This window comes from Myotis nattereri (genome assembly GCF_964212035.1).
Source record: "Myotis nattereri genome assembly, chromosome: 17".
NCBI classification, from domain to species: Eukaryota; Metazoa; Chordata; class Mammalia; order Chiroptera; family Vespertilionidae; genus Myotis; species Myotis nattereri.
Window position 1 is genome coordinate 17330237 of NC_138092.1, and position 23333 is coordinate 17353569.

At 39.0% G+C, this 23333-nt stretch overlaps 1 protein-coding gene and 1 pseudogene across 2 annotated transcripts in view; one reads left to right on the forward strand and one right to left on the reverse strand.

Moving 5' to 3' along the window:
- RSPO2 (R-spondin 2) overlaps positions 1 to 23333 on the reverse strand; it is a 141761-nt gene that overhangs the window by 60599 nt on the left and 57829 nt on the right. Inside the window, exon 2 of the mRNA XM_081110936.1 lies at positions 6154 to 6342. Coding sequence (XP_080967062.1) covers positions 6154 to 6342 — 189 coding nt within the window. The remainder of the gene's footprint in view (positions 1 to 6153; positions 6343 to 23333) is intronic.
- LOC308533587 (large ribosomal subunit protein uL18-like) lies at positions 7165 to 8296 on the forward strand (annotated as a pseudogene). The gene is made up of 2 exons: positions 7165 to 7188; positions 7454 to 8296. The product of its transcript is annotated as a large ribosomal subunit protein uL18-like (transcript).

Below are 23333 nucleotides of genomic sequence, written 5' to 3' on the forward strand. Positions count from 1 at the left end.
TATGTTCATTAAACTGCCCCCTCCCTATTAAAGGGGGTTCCCATAAAGAAAACAGAGAATGTCTTCTGTTCTATATTCATGGGTCCATCACACAGGTGATAATCTATCTGCTGAATGACTAACGAATTTCATACTTAAATTTCTATCAGTTTAGAATAAAGACTGAAAAAGAGTCCACCTTGTACATTTTAATGCAACTGCATGATTTTGTTACAAATAAAAATACTTTAGATTATGAAGAGCTCCATTTCCAGTTTAGGCATCAATTTATTATATACTACATTGAAGCTCGTATGTCTCATTTTTCATCTCTAAGAAACAAAAACTATGCATATTCCTTAACTGTAAACTAAATAGAGATGAGAGTTGGAGGGAGAGACTGAACACTGCAGAAACTAGATCTAAAAATCCATATAAAGTCACAAAGAGATCAATATTAAAGAGGTAACTGCCAACAGCAGATATTACTCTCTTGAGTAATATCGGTTTTTAGAGAAAGATGAAGGGAAAGGGAGAGAGAAACATTGATATGAGAGTGAAACATTGATAGGCTGCCTCCTGCACGCACCCCACCGCGGATCAAGCATGCAACCCCAGCACTGGCCCTGACTTGAAAATGAACCAGCGACCTTTAAGTGCATGGGACGACACCCAACCAACTGAGCCACACTGGCAAGGGCTCTCTAGAGATTTTTTTTACAGACTCATGAGAGTTACTAGAACTAGAAGGCTATTATTCCAGAGTGTGTTAGGTAATTTGTCTAAGCTCACAAAGCTAGTTACTGTCAGAGCTCAAATCAGAGCCCAAAGTTCCTTCCAACCCAGTGTTCTTTTAAAGATGTCATCTACCACAAATTGATTTCTCTGTTTGAAGATAAAATCTGTATTAAATTCCTTAATGGGATTTAAAATACTTAAACTGACCATTCATTTAAGGAAAAAGAAATAGGCAAAGAAACATTGAGATTTGTCTAATACTAGGTTTGGAACTGTGCATAATAGTTTTATCTATATCACATGGTTTGATTTTTAAAGAACAGTATAATGCTCCCCCCGGCCCCAAAGAATATTCTATTGGAGTCTCAGACTTTGAGGCCACCCTGCTACTGACTCATTGTGTGACTTTGAAGAATTATTTCCATTATAAACCTCAATATGCAAATTTCTTGGGGGCAGGAATGGCAGGAACAGGGGAGAAGGGAGGGAGACAGGTGGAATAGAATCAATTAGGACTCTTCCAGATCTAGGTGCGTAATTTTTTTATTAGTTTAAGGAAACATATACATGCCTGAAAGATGTTTTCACAACTTACAGGGTTGTGAAAACACACACACATGCACACACGTGCACACACTCACACACAGGTTGAAAGGTAAAAGTGTTTATTAATTGAACTAAACATCCTCTCCCTTAAGAACTATTGGAAAGATGTTTTCTTTGGTACCTTCTGCAGCATGGCCTATAGGGCAAGGTCTCTTTCTAGAGAAGAAACTAGCTTGAGAAAATGCCCTTTCAAAGTGTGCCCACCTCTCAAAAAAGATACATTCTAAACTTATCCATTAATGTGGTTTTTGTTATTTTGTTTTCTCCAAGAGCATCAGGGTAGTATGGTTAAAGAAACAGGAATCTGAAAGAAACTGCATTCCCTTTTTAGCTTTGAGTCATACTGTGTGTCCTTGGGTAGGTTCCTGAATGGTTCTAAGCTTGTCTTTTCAATAGTAACATGTAAATGTTTACCAGTATCACATGGGGTTATTAAGAGAGTTTTGGAATAGCCATTTCCACCTGGAATTTGAGTTTGAGAAGGGCTGGTCTGTAATAGCAAATAGCAGTAATTTCTAGAAGCATTCATAGAAATCACAGAATGTTAGAGCAAAGATCTCATAGCCTCCCTAACTTTTATAGATGAGTTTTTACTGGTGCTCAGAGAATATGAGATTCACTCATCGTCAAAGAGTAAGTTAGGAAACCCAACTGATTGGTGGCCCAGAGTCAGCTGTGAGAGGAACCATCAAAAGGCCTCTCTGCATAAGTTGGGTTTTTGTTTATTTTTGCTTTTTTAAAAGTCTATTACTTTCTAAGCTTTCTATAAGAAATATGCATAACAATTTTCAAAATTCAATTTTTTCAAATAAATTACTTTATCAATGAATGAAAAATAAAAAATGGAGAAAAATCACCTAATGTACAGTATCAGGGACCACACACACACACACACACACACACACGTACAAACGTACAGTATCAGAGACCACACACACACACACACACACTATACCTCTGTTTGTACCAAGAAGCCAACCTCAGCCAACATTTCATTAAATCTTCTTTTGGAAGAAAGATACTGCTTTACAATTGGGATCTTACTCTAGCGATTAGGAAACAGATGAGCAAGTCTCTCTGTATAGGATTTTTTTAGGGCTACTGTTGATTGAAGTATAATTTTCTTCTCTACTGTTGAGAAATGATCTCTTAAGAAAACAAAAAGTGGGTATGATTTCAGATTCTCAGTCCGTGACAGCTTTCCCAATTTAAATCTGTCTCCTCCTCTCAATACAAATAACAACGCAATATACGCAAAGTGTCTATGCAAAAAAGGGGGAATCATTAGCATGAAAGAACCAGCGTCATCCCAAGTCACAGACTGAGAATGCAGAAATCGTTTTCCCCTTTCACTTGGCCTCAGAGGAGTCCTGTCAACCAGCACTTCTTGCTTGTACCAGACGAGTAATGATCTCCTCCAGGTCAGTAACGGCAACATTGGCTGCCTTCACTCACAGTAAGGACAGCTCTGGCAAACCATTCTCACACACAGATACCTTTTCAAGGCTGATTTTCAGTCACTGTTCCCTCTCCATTTCTGAGAAAACGGATCAACAAAGCCAAACTGTGCCTGTTAACCCCGACATGGGAGCATCTCTCTAAGGAAGACCCTATGATATACTATAAGTATTGTTGAGTAACCGTCCGCATTAGTTTGCCCAGACTGTTGTTTTACACCCTATGTCCCTGCATAGTTTTAAGAGCAGCACCTTGCACTCCCCAATGTCCCAAGTTGAGTGACACATTAGATGGCCACCCTATCATCCATACACAGTATGTAAAATGCTACACCTAGAACTTGAGATAAATTTCAGGAGCTATTTACATTCTTGCCTCACCTTCCTTGTGCACTAAAAGTCTAAAACAAAAAACCACACAGAATATTCGTGAACTCAAATCCCTGCAAAGTGGTCTAAAGCAATCTAAGTAGGAATCCGTTTTAACACATTTCGTACCGCTCAGGAGTTTTCGCGTGTTTCTTGCGCCATCTGTTAAGGACCGCTCACGAGTGTTCTCGTTTTTCACGCCCATGGAAAAAGGAGCGAATCTAGATACTTACGTAAATTTTGTTTGGTCCCTCTTCATAGAGGAAAATGTTTTACGCAGTACCATACGTTAAAAAAGTACCAGGAACTTTAATTGTTTAATTGTTTTTGTAAATAAAAATGTTATAATTATTGAAAAACAACACCTAAAGTGCATTATGATGCTTTAAATAACGTGCAGTTTGCCCAAAAACGTGCGGCCCCTGGCGTATGTCTTAGAGATTTCTATGCGGTACGCAATGTGCTAAGATGAACCCATTCTCCTATGCAGTTCAAAAACTATAAAAGACAAATAACTAGGTAGCCAAAATCATACAGCATAAGGATAAGGTAATTCTTTGCAAAAATTAGCCAATCTAGCCCTAGCCATTTTGCTCAGTGGATAGAGCATCAGCCTGTGGACCAAGGGGTCTTAGTTCCATTTTAGTCAAGGGCACGTGCCTGGGTTGCAGGATCCTCCCTGGCCTGAGCCCTGGTCAGGGCACGTGCAAGAGACAACCAATCAATGTGTTTCTCACACATCAATATTTCTCTTTGTCTTTCCCTCTCTCTTCCATTCTCTATAAGAAATCAATGGAAAAATATCCTCAGGTGAGGATTAAAAAAACCCCAAAACTAGCCAGTCTATTGATACTTGTTGGGAGTTATGCCTCCTCTAGTTATTAATGTAAAACAATTTCATGAAATGGAAGTAGGTGCCAATTTTCTCTAAGCCTATATATTCCTATCTGTGCTGATGGCAAAACTATTCACTTAGTCACCTTAGCCAGAAACCATAGGATCAAATTTAATTTTCTTTCTTCACTCTGTCAAATTAGTTACTAAGTCCCATTGACTATTTTTATTTTATTTTTATTTTTAATTGAATTTATTGGGGTGACATTGGTTTGAAAAACTATACAGGTTTCAAATGTACAACTCAATAAAATATCTTCTTCACACTGCATTGTGTGCCCATCTCTCCAAGCAAAGTCTCTTTCTGTCCCCATATTCCCCCACTTTGCCCACCTTCACCTACCCCCACCCCCTTTCTCTCTGGCTATCACCACTCTGTTGTCTGTGTCGTCATGTGATATACATGTTTTTTTTGCTTAATCTTTTCACCTTCTTTCATCCAGCTCCCTAACCCCCCTTCTCCTCTGACAGTTGTCAGTCTGTTCCTTGTTTCTATTTTGTTCATCAGTTTATGTTGTTCATTATATTCCATATATAAGTGAGATCATAAGATATTTGTCTCTCTCTGGCTTATTTCAGTTTATATAATTATCTCCAGGTTCATCCATGCTGTTGCAAAAGGTAAATTTTCCTTTTTTTTAATGGCCAAGTAGTATTCCATTGACTATTTTTAAAGTCTCTGGAATTCATTACCCACAAACCTTTCATCAGAACACTATTTCCAATTCTTGATTGTTAAAGTACCCTTCCTCTACTTTCTATTCTTCTCCAATTCATTCATCTCCCTCACTTCTGCCAGAATTATCTTAAAACAATTTCTTCAGTCCACTGCCGGCTCAGAACCCTCCGAAAATATCCAGATCTCTTCTCATGGTACTCAAGGCCTTTATTAATTGCACTCAAACTCCACTTTCCATCCCAAATTCCAACCACACTCCCCATTAAGCACATACTGCTCAATGGTTCTCATTCAAAGATGGTACTGCTTTCCTAGGTGTCTGGAAATGTTTGGGGACATTTTTGCTTGTCATAGTGATTTGAGGGCACACAAGACATTTAATGAGCAGGGACTAAGGACAACCAAGGTCCAGCAATGTAGGACAAGATGCTTTACCAAAATGCCAAACACATTATTTTTACATGTGTGGTTCCTTCTTCCTAGAATCTACTTAACCTCCCCTCCACTAGTTCTGCCTCTGTCCAAAATAATATTATAGTTGGATGATACAATTCAAACTCTCTTCTTATCCAAAGAGCTCAACTAGTTTGATAGTCATATACACAGTGTGTTAATGGGAGATCATTAAATCACTCCCATAGCACACTGGTTGCCTGCTGATTAGCACAGTGTATTAAATTATGATCAAACTTCTTACCCACCTTTCATTTCACTCCATGTTCCCCTTATCCCCTCTATTCCCTAGAATTTGAACTCCTTTGAAGAAATGGATGTTCCTTTGATATCTCATTCCTTTTTTAAACTCTAATTTCTATGTTTGTAGTATTCTATGAATGATTTTTGGATTAAAAGATGAAACATTGCACCTGCATTCCCATATATGTATGTAAAAATGCCATTTCTTAATAAGCTTTTTTTGGAGTTGTTAAAGTTAGAATACTTTGAAGTAAACGAAATATTTTAGTTATATCTTTTATCAGTCATGGTGCTTTACAGAACTTCAAAATGAATGTATTAAAGTAACATTAGACTAAATAAGGTATTACAAACTCAGGCAAAAGAGGGAAAATAAGCTACAAATACTGTGGGGTAAACTGGAAAAAACGTTCCCAGTAAAAAAAGGTATCTAAGTTCCTTTTCTTCTTCTTTTTTTTTAAATGCTCCATAAGCCTTACAAAGACCTGCCTAATCAGCTTATGTATTGAGATGACTGTTATAATTACTTAGATAATCTTTAAAAAGTGTGTGCAATATATTTCTCCACAAAAGATATATGTAAAGTGTTCTTACCTCACCCCAATTTTGAAGTTTACATTATTTCTTTAATATTTGCATATTAAAGATATATCCTTGTTGTAGTAAAAAATTTCAACTTAACCTCCCTAAGTTGCATAAACAGTAAAAGAGGGTAGATAAAAGCCAACTACTCACGTGCACATCTGTTCATATCTGGGGCTCGGTGCCCATAGTAGCCTGATGGGCAGGAATGCAGGCACTCTCCATACTGGCGCATGCCTTCTCTTCGAAGAAAGAAGAACAACTTCTGTTGACATCGGCTGCACCCATTGTCCTTTGAACAAGACAAGCAACCCTTGCAAGTGGGATTTGATACATAACTAGCTGTAAAAGAAAAACAAACAAACAGAAAGCATGTTTAAATGTAAACTGGATGAGGCTGGTCAATACGATACGCTGTGTAGACAAGTATCTCTTGTTCCTTTATTTTCATCACATAGAAAATCCAAACAAAATAACCTCTGCGACTCCCAAGAAAATGATTAATGCACAGCCAAAGTTAGAAACAGAGAGGAAACTCAGAGTCGTGGCCAGAAGTTCAAACGGACTGGCTTGTGGAGATGTTAGACCAGACAGAGGAAGACCTCATGGCAAGGTCCTGAATCCAGACCAAGAAATGTGCACGTGAAGAGCTGGAGTTGTGAGGGCTGTTTATCCATGAAACAATCCTAGAAGCTCCCACTCCAACTGTCCAGAGAAGATTCCAACCCTGGATTAGGGGCACTTGGAGGGCGAGCAGACAAGAGGGAAAATGTAACCCATGAGAAATAAGTACCCACATCTGCCAGACATCCAAGAGTGGGCTCCGAGCCCAAATGATCGATGTGGTATAGAGCGCCCGAGTCAAGAGGTTAACATATAAACTTGTCCAAATCTAGTAAAACCCACCAAAAAAAAAAAAGAAAAAAAAGAAAAAGAAGAAGAAAGAAATCTGAAACTACCTTAAATTTTTTACAATCCTGAGACCTGGGGCTTTCATGGAAAACCACCTTAACAAAATGAACAAGTCACACATACAGGCAAACTGCTGTGAGGTAGAGTCATCAGTCTTGGTGAGAGAGAGATGTCACCCCTAAAGAGTCAGAGGCGTTAGGCGAGGCCTACAGGTCTGTGGTGAGCCGCGACCGTGGGTCTCTCTTCTGCAGGATGGGGTTTGTGAAAGTTGTCAAGAATAAGGCCTACTGCCCTGACCGGTGTGGCTCAGTGGATAGAGCGTCAGCCTGCGGACTCAAGGGTCCCAGGTTCGATTCCAGGCAAGGGCATGTACCTGGGTTGTGGGCACATCCCCAGTAGAAAGTGTGCAGGAGGCAGCTGATCGATGTTACTCTCTCATCAATGTTTCTCTCTATCCCTCTCCCTTCCTCTCTGTAAAAAATCAATAAAATATATTGAAAATAAATAAATAAAGTAGCTTTCAGAGCATTTAAAAAAATAGAATAAGGCCTACCTCGAGAGATACCAAGTGAAATTCAGAAGATGATGAGAGGTTAAAACCGATTACTATGCCCAGAAACACTTGGTAATCCAGGATAAAAATAAATACAGGATGATAGTTCGTGTAACCAACAGAGATATCACTGTCATATTGCTTATGCTTGTATAGAAGGAGATATGATAGTTTGTGCAGCTTATGCTCATGAACTCCCAAAGTATGGTGTGAAGGCTGGCCTGACAAGTTATGCTGCAGCGTATTATACTGGCCTGCTGCTGGCCTGCAGGCTTCTCAATAGGTTTGGCCTGGGCAAGATCTATGAAGGCCAGGTAGAGGTGACTGGACATGAATACAATGTGGAAAGCATTGATGGTCAACCTGGTGCCTTCACCTGCTATTTGGATGCAGGGCTTGCCAGAACTACTACTGGAAATAAAGTTTTTGGGAGCTGTGGATGGAAGCCTATCTATCTCTCACAGTACCAAACAATTCCCTGGTTATGATTCAGAAAGCAAGGAATTCAATGCAGAAGTACATCAGAAGCACATCATGGGTCAAAATGTTGCAGATTATATGCGTTATCTAATGGAAGAAGATGAAGATGCTTACAAGAAACAGTTCTCTCCATACATAAAGAACAACATAACTCCAGACATGATGGAAGAGATGTATAAGAAAGCTCATGCTGCTATACGAGAGAATCCAGTCTATGAGAAGAAGCCTAAGAAAGAAGTTAAAAGGAAGAGGTGGAACCATCCCAAAATGTCTTTTGCCCCGAAGAAAGATTGGGTAGCTCAGAAGAAAGCAAGCTTCCTCAGAGCTCAGGAACGGGCTTCTGAGAGCTGATAAACCAAATCCCAATTTTCTACGAAGATTTTTCAGAGAGACAACAAACTTATTAGGCAAACAGAAAAAAAAAAGAGTCAGAAATAACAGAACAATCTAAAAAAGACTTAAATGAGTATCTTTAGGATATTTGAAGAGATAAAATAAGGACTGGAAATCACAGAATATCATAAAATAATGTGCAAAAATTAGAAAGTGATGAAAACTCTAGAGCTGACAGATTAAATGGCAAAGTAGAAGAGAGGGAGCTAACTGGAAAACAGGTTTAAAGAACTGAAGCACACAACAAAATAAAGGCAGAAATGTAAAAAGGGTAAGACGCATGAAAGAAAAAAAAATAGTAAAGCTCCAAAACATGATTATTTGGTATTGCAAAATCAAATAAAGAGAATAAGACATAATATTCAAAATGATCATGGCCAATTAGTTTCCAGAATTAAAGAAATACATGAATTATTTGATGATAAAATCAGAGTTCTGAGCAGATCAGCAAACAGAAGTTGGCATCTGAACATAGCCTATTGATATTTAAAGAAGGAAATCAAACCAGAGGGAACAGATTACCTAGAAACGAATAAAAAATTGACTTTTAGCAGACTCCTCATTAGAAACAATGTTAGGTAGTTAGTGGAATCTTATCTGCAACAGGCTGGGGGAAAATTCTCAAACTATAATTCTATAAGCAGTTAAATGATAGTGGAAGAATGAGGCCAAAATAAAGGCAAAGAACTTATTAATCAGAAACGCTCACTAAAAGGACTAATAAACTGTATACATTGGGGAAAATAAAATGGAACCCAGAAGGAAGTAGACGGTAATAATCAATAATGATCAAACCACTTGAGAAAAATGGTGGTGTACCTATAAAAGTAACAATTTCAAAAACAATGATTAAGCCTCAGGGTTTAAAAGTAATACATGTTTTATATTCAACAGCAATAGAATGGAAGACTTGAGGGAAGCAAAGTTAAAGCAATTAAAGTTTCTGTTATTATGAGTGAGGAAGACCAATATAAATTAAACTTTGTAAAATTAAATGTACTTGCTAAAACTCCAAATAGCAAGTACAAAAAGAATAATGCATAACTTATAAACCAGGGGTGGCTACAAACAGATATAATAAATGTATCAAAAACGAGTAGGAAGTAACAATCCAAATGTCTGTAAACATTTGAAAATTGTGGTATCTATATATAGAAAAGCCCAGCGACTGAATGGCAGAATGACCAGAACGACTGGTCGACCAGTTGCTATGATGTGCACTGACCACCAGGGGGCAGACGCACAACGCAGGAGCTGCCCCCTGGTGATCAGTGCGCTCCCACAGTGGGAGCACTGCTTGGCTGACCAGGATAAGTGGTACTCCCACAGGAGGCCAATTCCCGCAGGCCATGCCCCCGCCCCCACCACCAGTGCACAAATCTGTGCACCGGGCCTCTAGTATTCTTAATATGAATTTTAATGATATAAAGGATTAAATTATCAGTATAACCACAAACATAAATGAAACTCATATGCATTTTGTGGAGCAAAAGAAGTGAGACCAAAAGGAAAAATAAGTGTTTGTTGTAATAATTCTATTTATATTGATATCAAGGGCCCATAAAGCTAATCCATGGTGACTAATGCCTTTGAGGATTGGGGACTAACTGGAAAGGGCTATGGTGGGATTTTTGGTAGGTATATTAGTTTGCTAAAGCTGCCTTCACATATTACCACAAGGTGTGGCTTCAACAACAGGAATTTATTCTCTCAGCCCTGTAGACTGGAAGTCTGAAATCAAGGTGTCAGCAGGGCCAGATTCCTCCGAGGGCCCCCAGAAAGGACTCCTTGCCTCTTCTGGTGGCCCCAGGAGTTCCTTGGCTTGTGGCAGCATCATTCCAGTCTCTGCCTCCATCTTCACATGTGCCTTCCCTACATAACTGTATGTATCCTTTCCTGTTTCCCAACCTGGACCCAGTATGATCTCATACTCATCTTTACCTTCACTATATTTTCAAAGCCACTGTCTTCAAATAAGGGCACATTCTGAGGTTCCAGGTGGACGTGAATTAAGAGCTGGGGGTCTTTGGGGGACTATTTAACCCACTGCAGGAGGTAATGGAAATGTTCTAATCTTGATTAGATATACGTTAAAAAACATATATAAAGGCTGTGGCAAAAGTAGGTAAAAGAAAAAACAGTTTATTCTTGTATCATTATTTATTCACTAGTGTATTATTTCCCATATAAAGAACTTTAAACCTACTTTTGCCCCATCCTGTATTTGCAAAACTCAGCAAACTGTGCATTTAAGACCTATGCATTTTTATAAATAATGTGTATAATTTATAAGTAAATTATAATACAATATGTTATACACAATAACTTTAAGGATGATGTAGTTACTTATAATTTCATCACATTTGAAGATTCATAAACTATATTGAATTCTCACCTAATCTTTATTTTTATGTTGTTTTTTAAAAACACACACACACAAAACAAAACAGAAATGTCTTATTGGAAAGATTATGTGGATAGTACTACCAGTAAGTAAGTGTAGAAATAGCATCTGATAATTGATATATGAGCTTTAGGAAGTTCACTACACCTAGTAATTGAAAAAGAAACAAAATACTGTTTCTAGTCCTGATATAAAATTCAGAAATGATACAATTTGAAATCCCAGTATAATTTCTAAAATGTAAAAAATTTACATAATTTTAGTTATTACCATACCAAGCAAGGTCATAAATATAACAAGATATATAATGTCACAGTGACTTCATTTTATTGGGTTAACCTACAAAAGAAAGACATAAGAGAAGGAATAGAAAACTCATCCATTATTGAAACTTTTAGCTTTGAGACTATGTTCTATTTGCTCTACATATAATCTTTATTACATTAAAAAAAAATCAAGCAATAAGTATTCATACTAGTAGCAATACAACAAAATACACTGTATACCACACACTTCCTTTTCTTATAAGGATTCAACATCCAATCTACCTATAGCTACTTGTAGCAAATCCATATAGACTGCAGTTTCATAAGATGCTCTCCCCCGCTTTTGACCTTGATTTGGCCTTATAGCCTCTCTTCCAGGGAGATCCCAAAACCAGGGCTTAGTCTACCTCCCAGGGAAGGGATCAATAAAGGCACTCAGGACCAGGATCAGGACCATTAAAATATATATATATATATATATATATATATATATATATATATATATATATATAGTTTTGTTTTAGGATCTCTTTTATTAACAATTTTCAAATATACTGTACAGCAGTGTTAACTATAGTCATCACATTATATATTAATTACATCCCAAGTACTTATAACTGGAAGTTTGTATATTTTGACCACCTTCATCCAATTCTCCCATCTTGTTATTTATTTCTAATATTAATCCAATAAAATACATTTTTAATTTTTAAAAATTCTATTGAAAATTTTTACTGCTCAACTACAGTTTACATTCAATATTATTATTTTTTATAAATATTTGTATTGATTTTAGGGAGGAAGGGAGAGGAAAAGAGAGATAGAAATATCAATGATGAGAGAGAATCATTGATCGGAGGCGATGGCACTCAATGCAGTGTGCGAATGATGTTTTATTGAGTAGTACAATTGAAACCTGTATGGTTTTGCAAACCAACGTCACCCCAATAAACTCAACTGAATAAAAGATCTTGAATTAGCCACTGAGATCTACTTTTTCCCATCTATTCCAAAACTTTGTTCTATCAATTGTTCAACTGCTTTTCTCTGCATATTGAATCTATTTCATGGACATTCTCTTGCTTGCAAACCTATTTACCCTTCCCAAATTATTTCTCATTTACTGCCTTATTTTTAAAATCTGTCATAGTGGAGGAAGAAATAATCCATTCAGATGAAAACTCGCCTCCTCGGCAATAATTCCTAATAAAATTTGGCAAACTTTCCAGATAACCCTTTATATTATGTATGCATATATATGCAATGTGTAATTTGTATTTTTTCATCACTGTGATCAGACTTTACATAACTTGCTCAATTTCAGTTAAGTTGTGAACATCTTTTCATAGTGATGAACCAGATCAATATCACTCTGATATTCTTTAAAGCATCGGTTTTATCTGCTGCCTCTACTTACCACGACCACCCATCAATTATCCCAAACACCGCATTTCCAAAGACCACAACCACTTTCCTAATCCTCAGTAAGACCCCATTCTCAGCTCCTGGTTCTCACAACTCTGGTAGCTTGAGTCACTGCCGAAAGTTTCCTTTCTCCTCTAGCTTTCATGATAATGTCTCCTACTAGTGACTTAATTCCAACCCTCATCCTTGTGAGTTCACTAGTCTCATAACCAGGCCCTTATTCCTTTTCTCACTTAGATCTACTTAGGGCAACCCAACCCCCACCCACCTCTCTCTACTTCACTCTACACTCTATTTCTGCTTTTATACTTATTTAAGGGTTTCTGTTACACCTTACTCTGAGATCATTATGGTCTGTTTATAGAGCATTTTCAACTATCTGAAAATAGCCTCTACTATTTACAATCTCTCCAGCTGCCTTCTGAAAGGTTTTATTCTAATATTGCTATTGGTGTTCTGAGCAGGATGTAAGGAGTGAGCCTGTAAGTTTCAAAAACTGGGATACAGCTCAACTTCTCCGTGTAAGAAAGGGGTAAGACTGGGGAGAGGAGTGGGTAGGTGCAGAAGGCTGAGTGAGAGGGACAGAACTGGGAATATCCAGTCGCTGAATGATGGATGAAATGGCTTTAGCAGAGGAGATGGAAACTGGGGAGAACCCAACTCATTGTAACTTTCAAGGTTGTCTAAGAACAGAGCCCGCCTCAAGTAGAAAGGCCCCATGGCATGACATTTGGAGAAGTAATTTATGACTCTTTTGAGAAAGAGAAAGCCTTTAAGTAGGAACATGTCTAGGAGGAGTTTGCTGACCGCTTTCTGATCTTCAGTTTAACTATAGATTTGAAAAGTCAATATCAAGGTTACCCAAATCCCAAACTTAGCTTCATAAGTAAAGAGAGGCTTTGGAAGATCTACACACATAGCAGCAGGTTTACGAAGGTTCTCTGGACCACAGTCATCACAATCTAAAGCTGAAACCGTACTTACTTTCAGTTCAGAAGTTAACCCAAGAGGCTCTTTATCACCATAAATCACACTCCATAGGAGAACAGAGAATTACAGAACTAGGAGAATCAACACAAATGATAGGCTTTTTGTTTTGTTCTGTTTTTATGTATCAGATGCCAACTTTCATCTTGATCACAAAGCTTTCAGAGTCAACAAATTGTTCTTCACATTTTTTAAAGGTATTCCTAAATCATTAAAAGCATTGCTTTATTTACTTGAACCTTGACTGGCTTAATGAAAATGAATTAGGGAATACTTACCTGAGTCTCTATCTTAGATATCTTTATAACCCTACAGATGAAGAGTTCTCTTAAACCGTCATGACGTGAGCCACACCCCACCTAAGTGCTCTCTCTTCCTCTCCCCCAATCTTCTTGAGTCATTAACAGTGCTCCTCAATGCTGAAGGGCAGGATTTGCAATTTGAAGCTTCATGCTCCAAACCTCAAATAGACTTTTTAGTTTAACTAACCATGCCCAGTGTCTAGTACCCTAGTAGCCTCCTTGCTGTAAATCAATAACTTAACAATTTAACAAAAGCTTCTTCACCTGTAATATGGTGACTACACCAATCTCTGTATCTAAAGTCAGGCAAGAATAGACCTTTAAACATGATCAAGGTAATTTATTTTGTCAGGATCGTAGTAAGTCAAATGGCTCTGCCTATTGCTTTGAGATTTAATTCAAGTGTGCAGGTGAATAAACAGATCTTAATTCCCAGCTCAGATGACATGTTTATTTGCTCTCTCTGTAAGCTTCAACTTTTCCTACCCTAAAGCCTGCTGAGACCCAGAGCCTCATCATTCCAACCAAAACACTGTTCTAAAACTAGACCCACCCAAAATTCTAAAGATGAACTATATCACTCAAAACATGAAAAATCCTCAAAATCATGTTTAATGGTATTAACACAAATCCACGCATATTTCCAAAGGAATGTGTGGATATAGAAAACAAGACAAATGATGAGGCAGAAACCAGGTGACAATACCTATGTCACCAACAAGAGCATCAAGTGAGAAAAATGACGTTAGTAGAAATTTTTACTTTTGACTCCTCTTAAATTGCAAAGTGAGTTTGTTTTTGTTTTATGAATCTTGGTATTTTAAGTTTGATCCTTTGTTAAATCAAATTCAGTTATTCCAGAGAGCATTCTGTGTAGGTGCTGCATGCCCATCTGTTTCTAATATAATCCTAACACTTTTAAAAAGTGCTCCCCTGTTTCTGGAGTTAGCCCTGGCCAAGCAAGAAGAAATCTAAATTCCTTCTAAGTGAGGGCATCCATTCCTGACAGAAGGCACAGATTTCTCATATTGAAAATAATGGGACTGAACACTGGGCAGCTGGCATCGTAGCCTTACTCCATATTTGCTGGTTAGATAACATTACAAGTTCAACAGATTTTTAAAAATTAATAATCGCTATGAACTTCACTGATCCAGCTTATCATAAAATTGCTAATGTTTGTCTCTGCCCAATTCTAAATTCAAGACCTATAATTAAAAACCAAAACCCTATCTGTGGCACCAATAATAGGAACTTGCATGTTGGATCTTATACAAATCAACTTGGGCATAGATTCTCCCACTAGAGCTTGGCAACATTGGGGTAAAAATACAATCCTGTAATCATGTGTACCACCACGCTCAAACTCAACTAAGCAATCAAGGCCATGAATTGAGCCACACAAAATTTGACCAAAATGAGAAATGCCTATCTCAGGACATTTTGCTTAGTTTCATATTAAATTATAAGTATTTATAGAAACTATCACCATAATCTGATCTTTGATACCGACAACAAATTTTAACATTCTAGATGTTCACCATCATGCCCTAGACAGAAAATAAATGTTAAAATTAACAATGTTAATAAACAGAGATACAATTCTACATGTCCATTAAAGTTTTAGAGGACTAAATGAACATGAATTTAATCTAGAAAAAATTTTGAGCATAAAAAGGATAAATGTACCAAAAACTCCAAAATTATAGAACTTTTATAATTAAACAATTATTTTCTCAATCTTTTCTTCTTTTCTCATAAGTTCTTCAATAGATAATACTTTCAGATAAAAAGCTTACAAAACTAACCTCCAAGTACTAGTTTTGAAAAATCCATTATTATGGTAAAGGCGGGGGGGGGGGGCGGGCGGGGGCAAGGGTGTGGATGGAGGGAGCTAATGGGGGGAAAGGGGGTACTTTCAACAATAAGGATAAATTTTTTAAAAAATCCATTATTAATTGGTTTGAAAATGTTATTAGTTAATAATACCATTTTACGCACCTAAAATATGTTAATCAGGAATGAAGCCTGAAGAAAATAATATTTCTAAAAATCTACAAGTCCCTCAAAATATGGAAATCATCTCTAGAAATGAATATTGTTAATGACAACAGGATTAAAGGTCTTTAATAGGGTGATTTTGCTTCGCCTACGAAAACTCAAATTAAGCTACTAGGAGATTTTAAAATATGAAGGAAGAGAGTTAATAAAGTCACAGATTTATTTTTTAATACATGAAGTGCTACTATCTTCTAAAACAAAACATGTGCAATAGTAAAAAAGAAGTATGGAGGGACCTGGAGAGTATGATGCTAAGTGAAATAAGCCAGTCAGAGAAAGACAAGTATGACATGATCTCACTCATATGTGGAATCTAATGAATAAAATAAACTGTTGAACAAAATGGATCCAGAGACACAGAAGCATGGAACAGACTGTGGCATCTCAGAGGAAGGGAGGGTGAGGGTGGGTGGGTAAAGATCAACCTAAGAATGTGTATGCACATATGCATAACCCATGGACACAGACAACAGGGTGGTGGAGGCCTGAGGCAGGGGGAGGGGGAAAAGGGGGGGTGCTAGCGGCGGGCTACAAGGGGTTAATGGGAGAAAAAACAGGACATATGTAATACTTTCAATAAAGATTTTTTTAAAAACATGAAGAAAATTATCATAATTATACACTTTTAATTAATTACTCTGCAGTGCCAGCACCATTTGAGCCACAATCTTTATAGATGGGCACACCTCAGAAGTACATTTACAATCACAATTAACCATGGCCATAGTGTGGCTCACTGGACAGGATACTTTGCACACAACATGGGAAAGCAGAAAACTTCAAGTCTGATTTAACTAAGATATCCCAGGGAAGCCCAGAATACTCAATAATTGTAGATCAAGGAAAGATGAACCAAGATATGGTTGCAAAATAAATGTGGATAGAGTCTTACATGTGTCTATTTGAGGGCACATCAGATCTATCAAGAACATGCTAAACATTCTGCTTTTCATTGAACAAATCACACATATCATCAACATCCAAGACAGTCTGCAAAACTGGAGGAGATTGTACATATGGTGCCAGGCGGGTATTGGAAATATCAGAAGGAACATTTTGTGAAGTATTTGGTTGTACCACTGTGCTGTACACCTATAACCAATGCAAAATAAATACTGAATGTAAACTGTAATCTATAATAATAAAAGCATAATATGCTAATTAGACCAGACGTCCTTCCTTCTGGACAAAGCCACAGCAGGCAGGGGCCAAAGCAGAGGTGGCAGAGGCCCTTGGCCACCACGATGGGTGGGGACCAAGGCAGAGGTGGCTGCCACAGCAGCGGGGGCCAAGGTCCTTGCACGAATTTCGTGCATCAGGCCTCTAGTAGAAAAATAAAATTTAAAAAATTCAAGGTCCTGGCCAGTGTGGTTCAGTGGTTGAACGTCAACCTATGAATCAGGAGGTCGTGGTTCAATTCCTGGTCAGGGAACATGCCCAGATTGCAGGCTCCATCCCCGGTAGGGGGAATGCAAAAGGCAGCTGATGAATGATTCTCTCTCATCATTGATGTTTCTATCTCATTCTCCCTCCCCCTTCCTCTCTGAAATCAATAAAAATATATATTTTTTTAAATTTCAAGATAAAAACTTCAAAAAAAAAAACCTAAAGGAGATTGAAAGCAAGTACCAAAACAAACAATCATTACAAACATTAGAGGAAAATAACTTTGGTTCAACACATTTTACCTTGAGACAAAGCAGTATTCCTTCAACACAGTTCACCCTAAACGTAAGCAGCTGAAGCAGATGTAGGTTGCACATCTGGTGGTGAGAGCCACAGATGCCCCAGAGCTTCTGAATGCACATCAATTGCAATGTAAGAGACTCCAGTGCTGCTGAAACCGGTTTGGCTCAGTGGATAGAGCATCGGCCTGCGGACTAAAAGGTCCCAGGTTCGATTCCGGTCGAGGGCATGTACCTGGGTTGCAGGCACATCCCCAGTGGGAGATGTGCAGGAGGCAGCTGATCGATGTTTCTCTCTCATCGATGTTTCTAACTCTATCTCTCTCCCTTCCTCTCTGTAAAAAATCAATAAAATATATTAAAAAAAAAAAAAGATAAAAGGGACTCCAGTGCTTTCTATCAGCACCATCAGGCCCTGGTCCTCAGGGCTCAGCACTCAGAGAGGCGCTAAATCACACTGTGACATGCCAGTTCTATGCACTGATCAAGAGTCAGTCACCTCCTAGCCCAGGGGTGGGCAAACTTTTTGACTAGAGGGCCACAATGGGTTCTTAAACTGGACTGGAGGGCTGGAACAAAAGCATGGATGGAGTGTTTGTGTGAACTAATATAAATTCAAAGTAAACATCATTACATAAAAGGGTACGGTCTTTTTTTTTTTTTAGTTTTATTCATTTCTAACGGGCCAGATCCGGCCTGCGGGCCATAGTTTGCCCACGGCTGTCCTAGCCGGTGCCAGAGTGAGGAGCTCAAGTAGAGCAAAAGAATTCAAATAAATTAAACGGAATTCAGAAATTCTTCAGAAACAGGCTAATACCCAAATTCAAGTAGAAAGACAAGACACACATACAAAAAAGTAGCTATGTATAGACCCTGATTTAAAAAAATTACAATCATGAGCCTTCAGTTTAGCATATACAATTCCTTAAACAATGAATTTTTCCTAATTAACACTCACTCTGGAAGCCAAACCCTAGAAGAATTATTCCTTTAGTCCCTCCTACAAACTCTTTGACACAAAACAAATCTTAATGAACATCCCTACACTATTGTTAGTTCTGATAGGTGCCGGGGGAGGGGGGGGGAGGATGGGGGGACACTCTCATCACAAAACTAAGCTATGAAAGCAGACAACATATGCCACCAGAATCATGGGCTCTTCAGCTTCTGCAACTGCTGACACCAGTAACATTAATTGATAAAATCGGGGGGGTTGGGGGGAGACGGTTTGAGACTGCTCATTTTCCCTAAGATATATGTTGTTTTAAAACAAGGGAAAAAATCATATCTTATGTTGTATAAAATAAGCCACCTGTTTACATCTGTGAAAGAGAAAAAATGTACTCCAGGAAGCTGTTCTAATGCCAAAAGAAAAGTAAGCTTCTAGTTAGAATGCATGCGATCCTATAAGCCGTAGCTAGAAACTGCTGTGTTGTATGGATTACACATGCCAAGGGCTGGCTTGGGCTTTCCCAACATACTTAAAAGACCCCATGGAAATGCTGACAGACTGTGTTGCTAATGGTAACTCCAACATGAGCAAATCTAAATATATACATTTCTGAAGATTGTGAAACCACCATGTTCACAATCATGCATGTTTACATAAGGAGATAATCCAATTATCCTATATAATAAAAAGGCTGCTATGCAAATAGACCAAACGGTGGAACAACTGGATAACTGAACATCCGGCTGTTATCATGTGTGCTGACCACCAGGGGGCATGCATGAAACATGGCAGGTGTCGCTGCAGTGGAATGGTGGAGCAGGTGAGTGGGGGCACCAGACCAAGGTGGGGTGCCAGTTGCTGCCATCAGGGTGAGCTTCTGGTGGTTACTGAAAATTCTTTGCTCCTATGCGCCATGGTCCCTCCCAGCACTTGCACCTGCTGCCAGTACCAGAGCCATCGCTTGCACCCACTGCCAGCATCCGGGTGGCTGCCGGTCCCAATCACCCCTAAGGGCTTCTCCACCTCCCCCTGCTCCTAAGGGGAGATTGGGGCCGGCAATCACCTCTCACACCCACTGCTGGCGATGGCCCCACTCACACCCACTGCTGGTGCCGGAGCCACCGTTCACACCACTGCCAGTGCCTGGTGCCAGTCCCAATCGCTTGGTGCCATCAGCATGTGCGAACAGTGGCTGCCAGCCCTGAGGGCTTCTCCACCTCCCCCTGCTCCCGAGGGGCAATCGGGGCAGCAGCTGCCACTTGCAGCCACTGACGGTGCCCACCTCGCTCACACCCGCTGTTGGCACCAACCCCAGTCAGTCTGAGCCTTCAGCAGGTGCGAGCGGGGCAGGCACTGTCAGCGCATGGGAGCGGGGCTGCTGGCAGACAAGGAACCAGGGCTGGGGCGTGGAGGATTGGCCAATACCAGCCCCTGTACCTACCCTAGCCTCGCGGTCCACGGTTCCTTTCAAGGTGCGCGAATTCATTCACTGGGCCCCTAGTTTATATATAAAAAATAAGGGGCTCACAGAGCCAGGTATTTACTCCATAAAGTTCTTAAATACTTGTTATACTAACACTGTTCCAAAATAGTTTTTGCGTACTTCCTAAACACTGTCGCATAAGTGCAATAGTGTCTGACCTACCCCACTGCCCATAGGAAAACGTCTCCCCATCCTGCCTAGCCAGAGGTCAAGTTGTTTTTTTTCAAAGGAAGGAGGGATAGGCTGGAGTCTATCTAACGTATATTCCCATCATGTACAAGCTATTCAACCACCCCTCACATACCACCTATTTCCTAGAATAGAAATTTGTTTGCCAACTCCTGCTTCTTCCACTCTTTTCATTTTAAAACAATAAATGGAAAGGAAACTGGATGGCTTGTTTGGTGTCATAAACACAGCCCTGAAGAAGAATCCGTGTCATAACTAACCAGATTAAAGGCCCCATGTGTTTTAGATGTGGAAACTTCCAGGGGTCAGACCACTGTTTTAAAATTGAGAATGAGCCCTCTGTGAGCTACTGTCCTAGAAAAAGGTTTCTTCAAACAAAGATAATAAAATTTTGCTTAAGTTGCCTTAATGAAAAACACAATAACAAACCCTTAGGGTTGACAAAGATTGTTATGCAAGAGTTATTCAGGAATAGACTCTGATGAAAAAAAAAATAAGTGAAAGTATTATTATATTCAATGTAGGTCACTTGGTTAAAAAAAAATATGTAACATATGTTAACGAAACTCAAAATGATTTCAGTATATGCTTTATTGATTTGCTAACTTCACAACAATTCATACGTTAGAACTACTTTGAAATCTAGCTCCTTAACCATTATTATTCTAAAAAAAATTCTGTCTATTCAGAAGAAAAAATGAAAAAGAGGAAGGTAAAAATGAGCTGGAGGGAGAAAAGAAAATGAACTTTGGGGAACATGCCATGTATCAAATTGCAGGCTACATGATTTCATACTTTATGAAAGTAATGCTTATTACTTATAATTTCTGTTTATCAAAATAAACAAACATATCATAGAGTTTAAGAAACCTATCCAAGGTCATAAAGTTTGTTAGTGACAAATGTGAATCCAGCTCCGACCTCTGATTTCAAAGGCCATGCTATTTCTGGCCCTGCCAGGTAGCTCAGTTGGTTAGAGCCTCATCCCAACAGGTCAAGGTTGTGGGTTTGATCCCTGGTCACAGGACATACAGAATCAACCAATGAATGCATAAATGAGTGGGAAAAATCGATGTTTCTCTCTCAAATCAATTGTTTTTAAAAGCCATGCTATTTCTCCCTTAAGAGATATATGGATAGCACCCAGGGGGTGGGGGGAAATGCACTGTACCATGATTAAAACTGTGAGAACATTCTTTCATTAGGCTGTGCCCTCATAATTTGCTCCCTGCCGCTTTGTTCTGCTTTTAGCTACAGCAAAATAATCAAGGTTTACTTTTGATGATTAGCCACTAAGAGTACTATACTAATTCTTTCCTAACATAACTAGGACTATATTACGTCTCAACCAACAAAATTAAGGTGTTGTCCACAAAAGCACTTCAGGATAGAACAGTTGATACATAAAAAAAAAAAAAAAAAAAAAGGTAATGGGGGAAACTGTTACAGGTTTCTTCTGGTGTAGGTTAGAGAGAAGGCTTCAGAATTATAAATGGAAAGTCTTAAACTATTTGGCCATACAGCAAAGCACCAGCACTTTGTAAATAAGAATCTCCACTTGACAAGTTCAAAGTAAAAAAAAAAAAAAATCACCCCCAAACCATGCAATTTCCTGCAAATGGGCCACTCTCCTCACCGTCTTTGAAGACAGAGCCTGCCCTGGCCAAGGGGCCTTTGAAGCAGCGCAGCAGGCATACCTATGTAATTAGAAAGACTGGGCAAGGCCTGCAAAGGATGCAACTAGATTTGAAAGATGCGCAAAAGGAAGGAGGTATGGACTGACAGACTGACACGAAGAAGAGAGCAATTTGCTCACTGACCATGGTTCTTCTCCACTCCCTCTACGACCTGGAAGCCACAGGCAAACTACACAAATGTTAATGGGACACTAAATAGTATTTGGTCACTTTCAAAAAGTGACAAAAATGCATGTGTATACAGACATAGGTGTGTTTATAGACATACATATAGAGGCCTGGTGCACGAAATTAGTGCACTGGAGGGGGAGGTCCCTCAGCCTGGCCTGCACCCTCTCACAGTCTGGGAGCCCTCAGGGTATGTCTGACTGCCATGGAGGCAAGAGAGGCTCCCACCACCACCGCTGAGCTAGTCAGCCATGAGTGCAGCTTCTGGCTGAGAGGCACTCCCTCTGTGGGAGCACACTGACCACCAGGGGGCAGCTTCTGCATTGAGCATCTGCCCCCTGGTGGTCAGTGCATGTCATAGCAAACGGTTGAGCAGCCTTAACATATCATTAGCATATTACACTTTGATTGGTTGAACAAATGACCGGACGACTGCACACTTAGCATATTAGGCTTTTATTATATAGGATGTTATGTGTGTATACAGACATAGCTATGTGCATAGACATTCTGTGTGTATACAAATATATGCATACACTAGTTTTCTGAATCATTTGAGTGCAAGTTACAGACATTATGCTCTTTTATATTTAAATTTGTCAGTGTTCACTATGTATGTCCGAAGAACAAAGACATTGTCTTATATCAGCCACATGGATACACTACTCTTTTCTAATCCATGGCTCATATTCAATTATCCCAATAACATCCTTTATATCTATTTTTCTCCAAGACTAGAATCCCATCCAAGATTATGCACTGCATCAGGTTGTCCTGTCTCTTTAGTCTCCTTTAACCTGGTCAGTCTCTCTTTCCTGAGCTTGATGTTTTGGGAGAGAACGGATCAGGTATTTAGAGAATGTCCATTTGGGTTTGTCTAACATTCCTTCATGATTGGTCATGCACTTTGGGGGAAATGTGTAAAATGATGTTGTGTCCTTTCTTTGTGTGCATCAGGTGGCACAAGATGAGTTTGGTTTTATTACTGGTGATGTTAACTTCAATCTCTTGGTTAAGAGAGTGTCTGCCAGGTGTCTACTTTTTAAAGTCACTGTTTTCCCTCTATAGCAAGTAATTTTTGAAGAGATGCAGTAAGACTGTATTAGTAGCCTATTCTTCCCCAAAACTCCACACACTTGTTTTGGTATTCATTGATGATTCTTGTAAATCAACTCGTATTCTGGTGGTTATCAAAGGTGGTGTTCTAGTGCCATTATTCCTTCTCCATCCGTTACAGGGCATTCTAGTATTAGAGAGAGATCCCCTTCTCCCTCGGTTGTTTGTCTGCCTGTTTGTTTGTATGAGTAGGGAATCGTGGACTTTACTCAGTGGACAATAATCTGTAACTGTATGAACACTCAACTTAGCCTAGACTT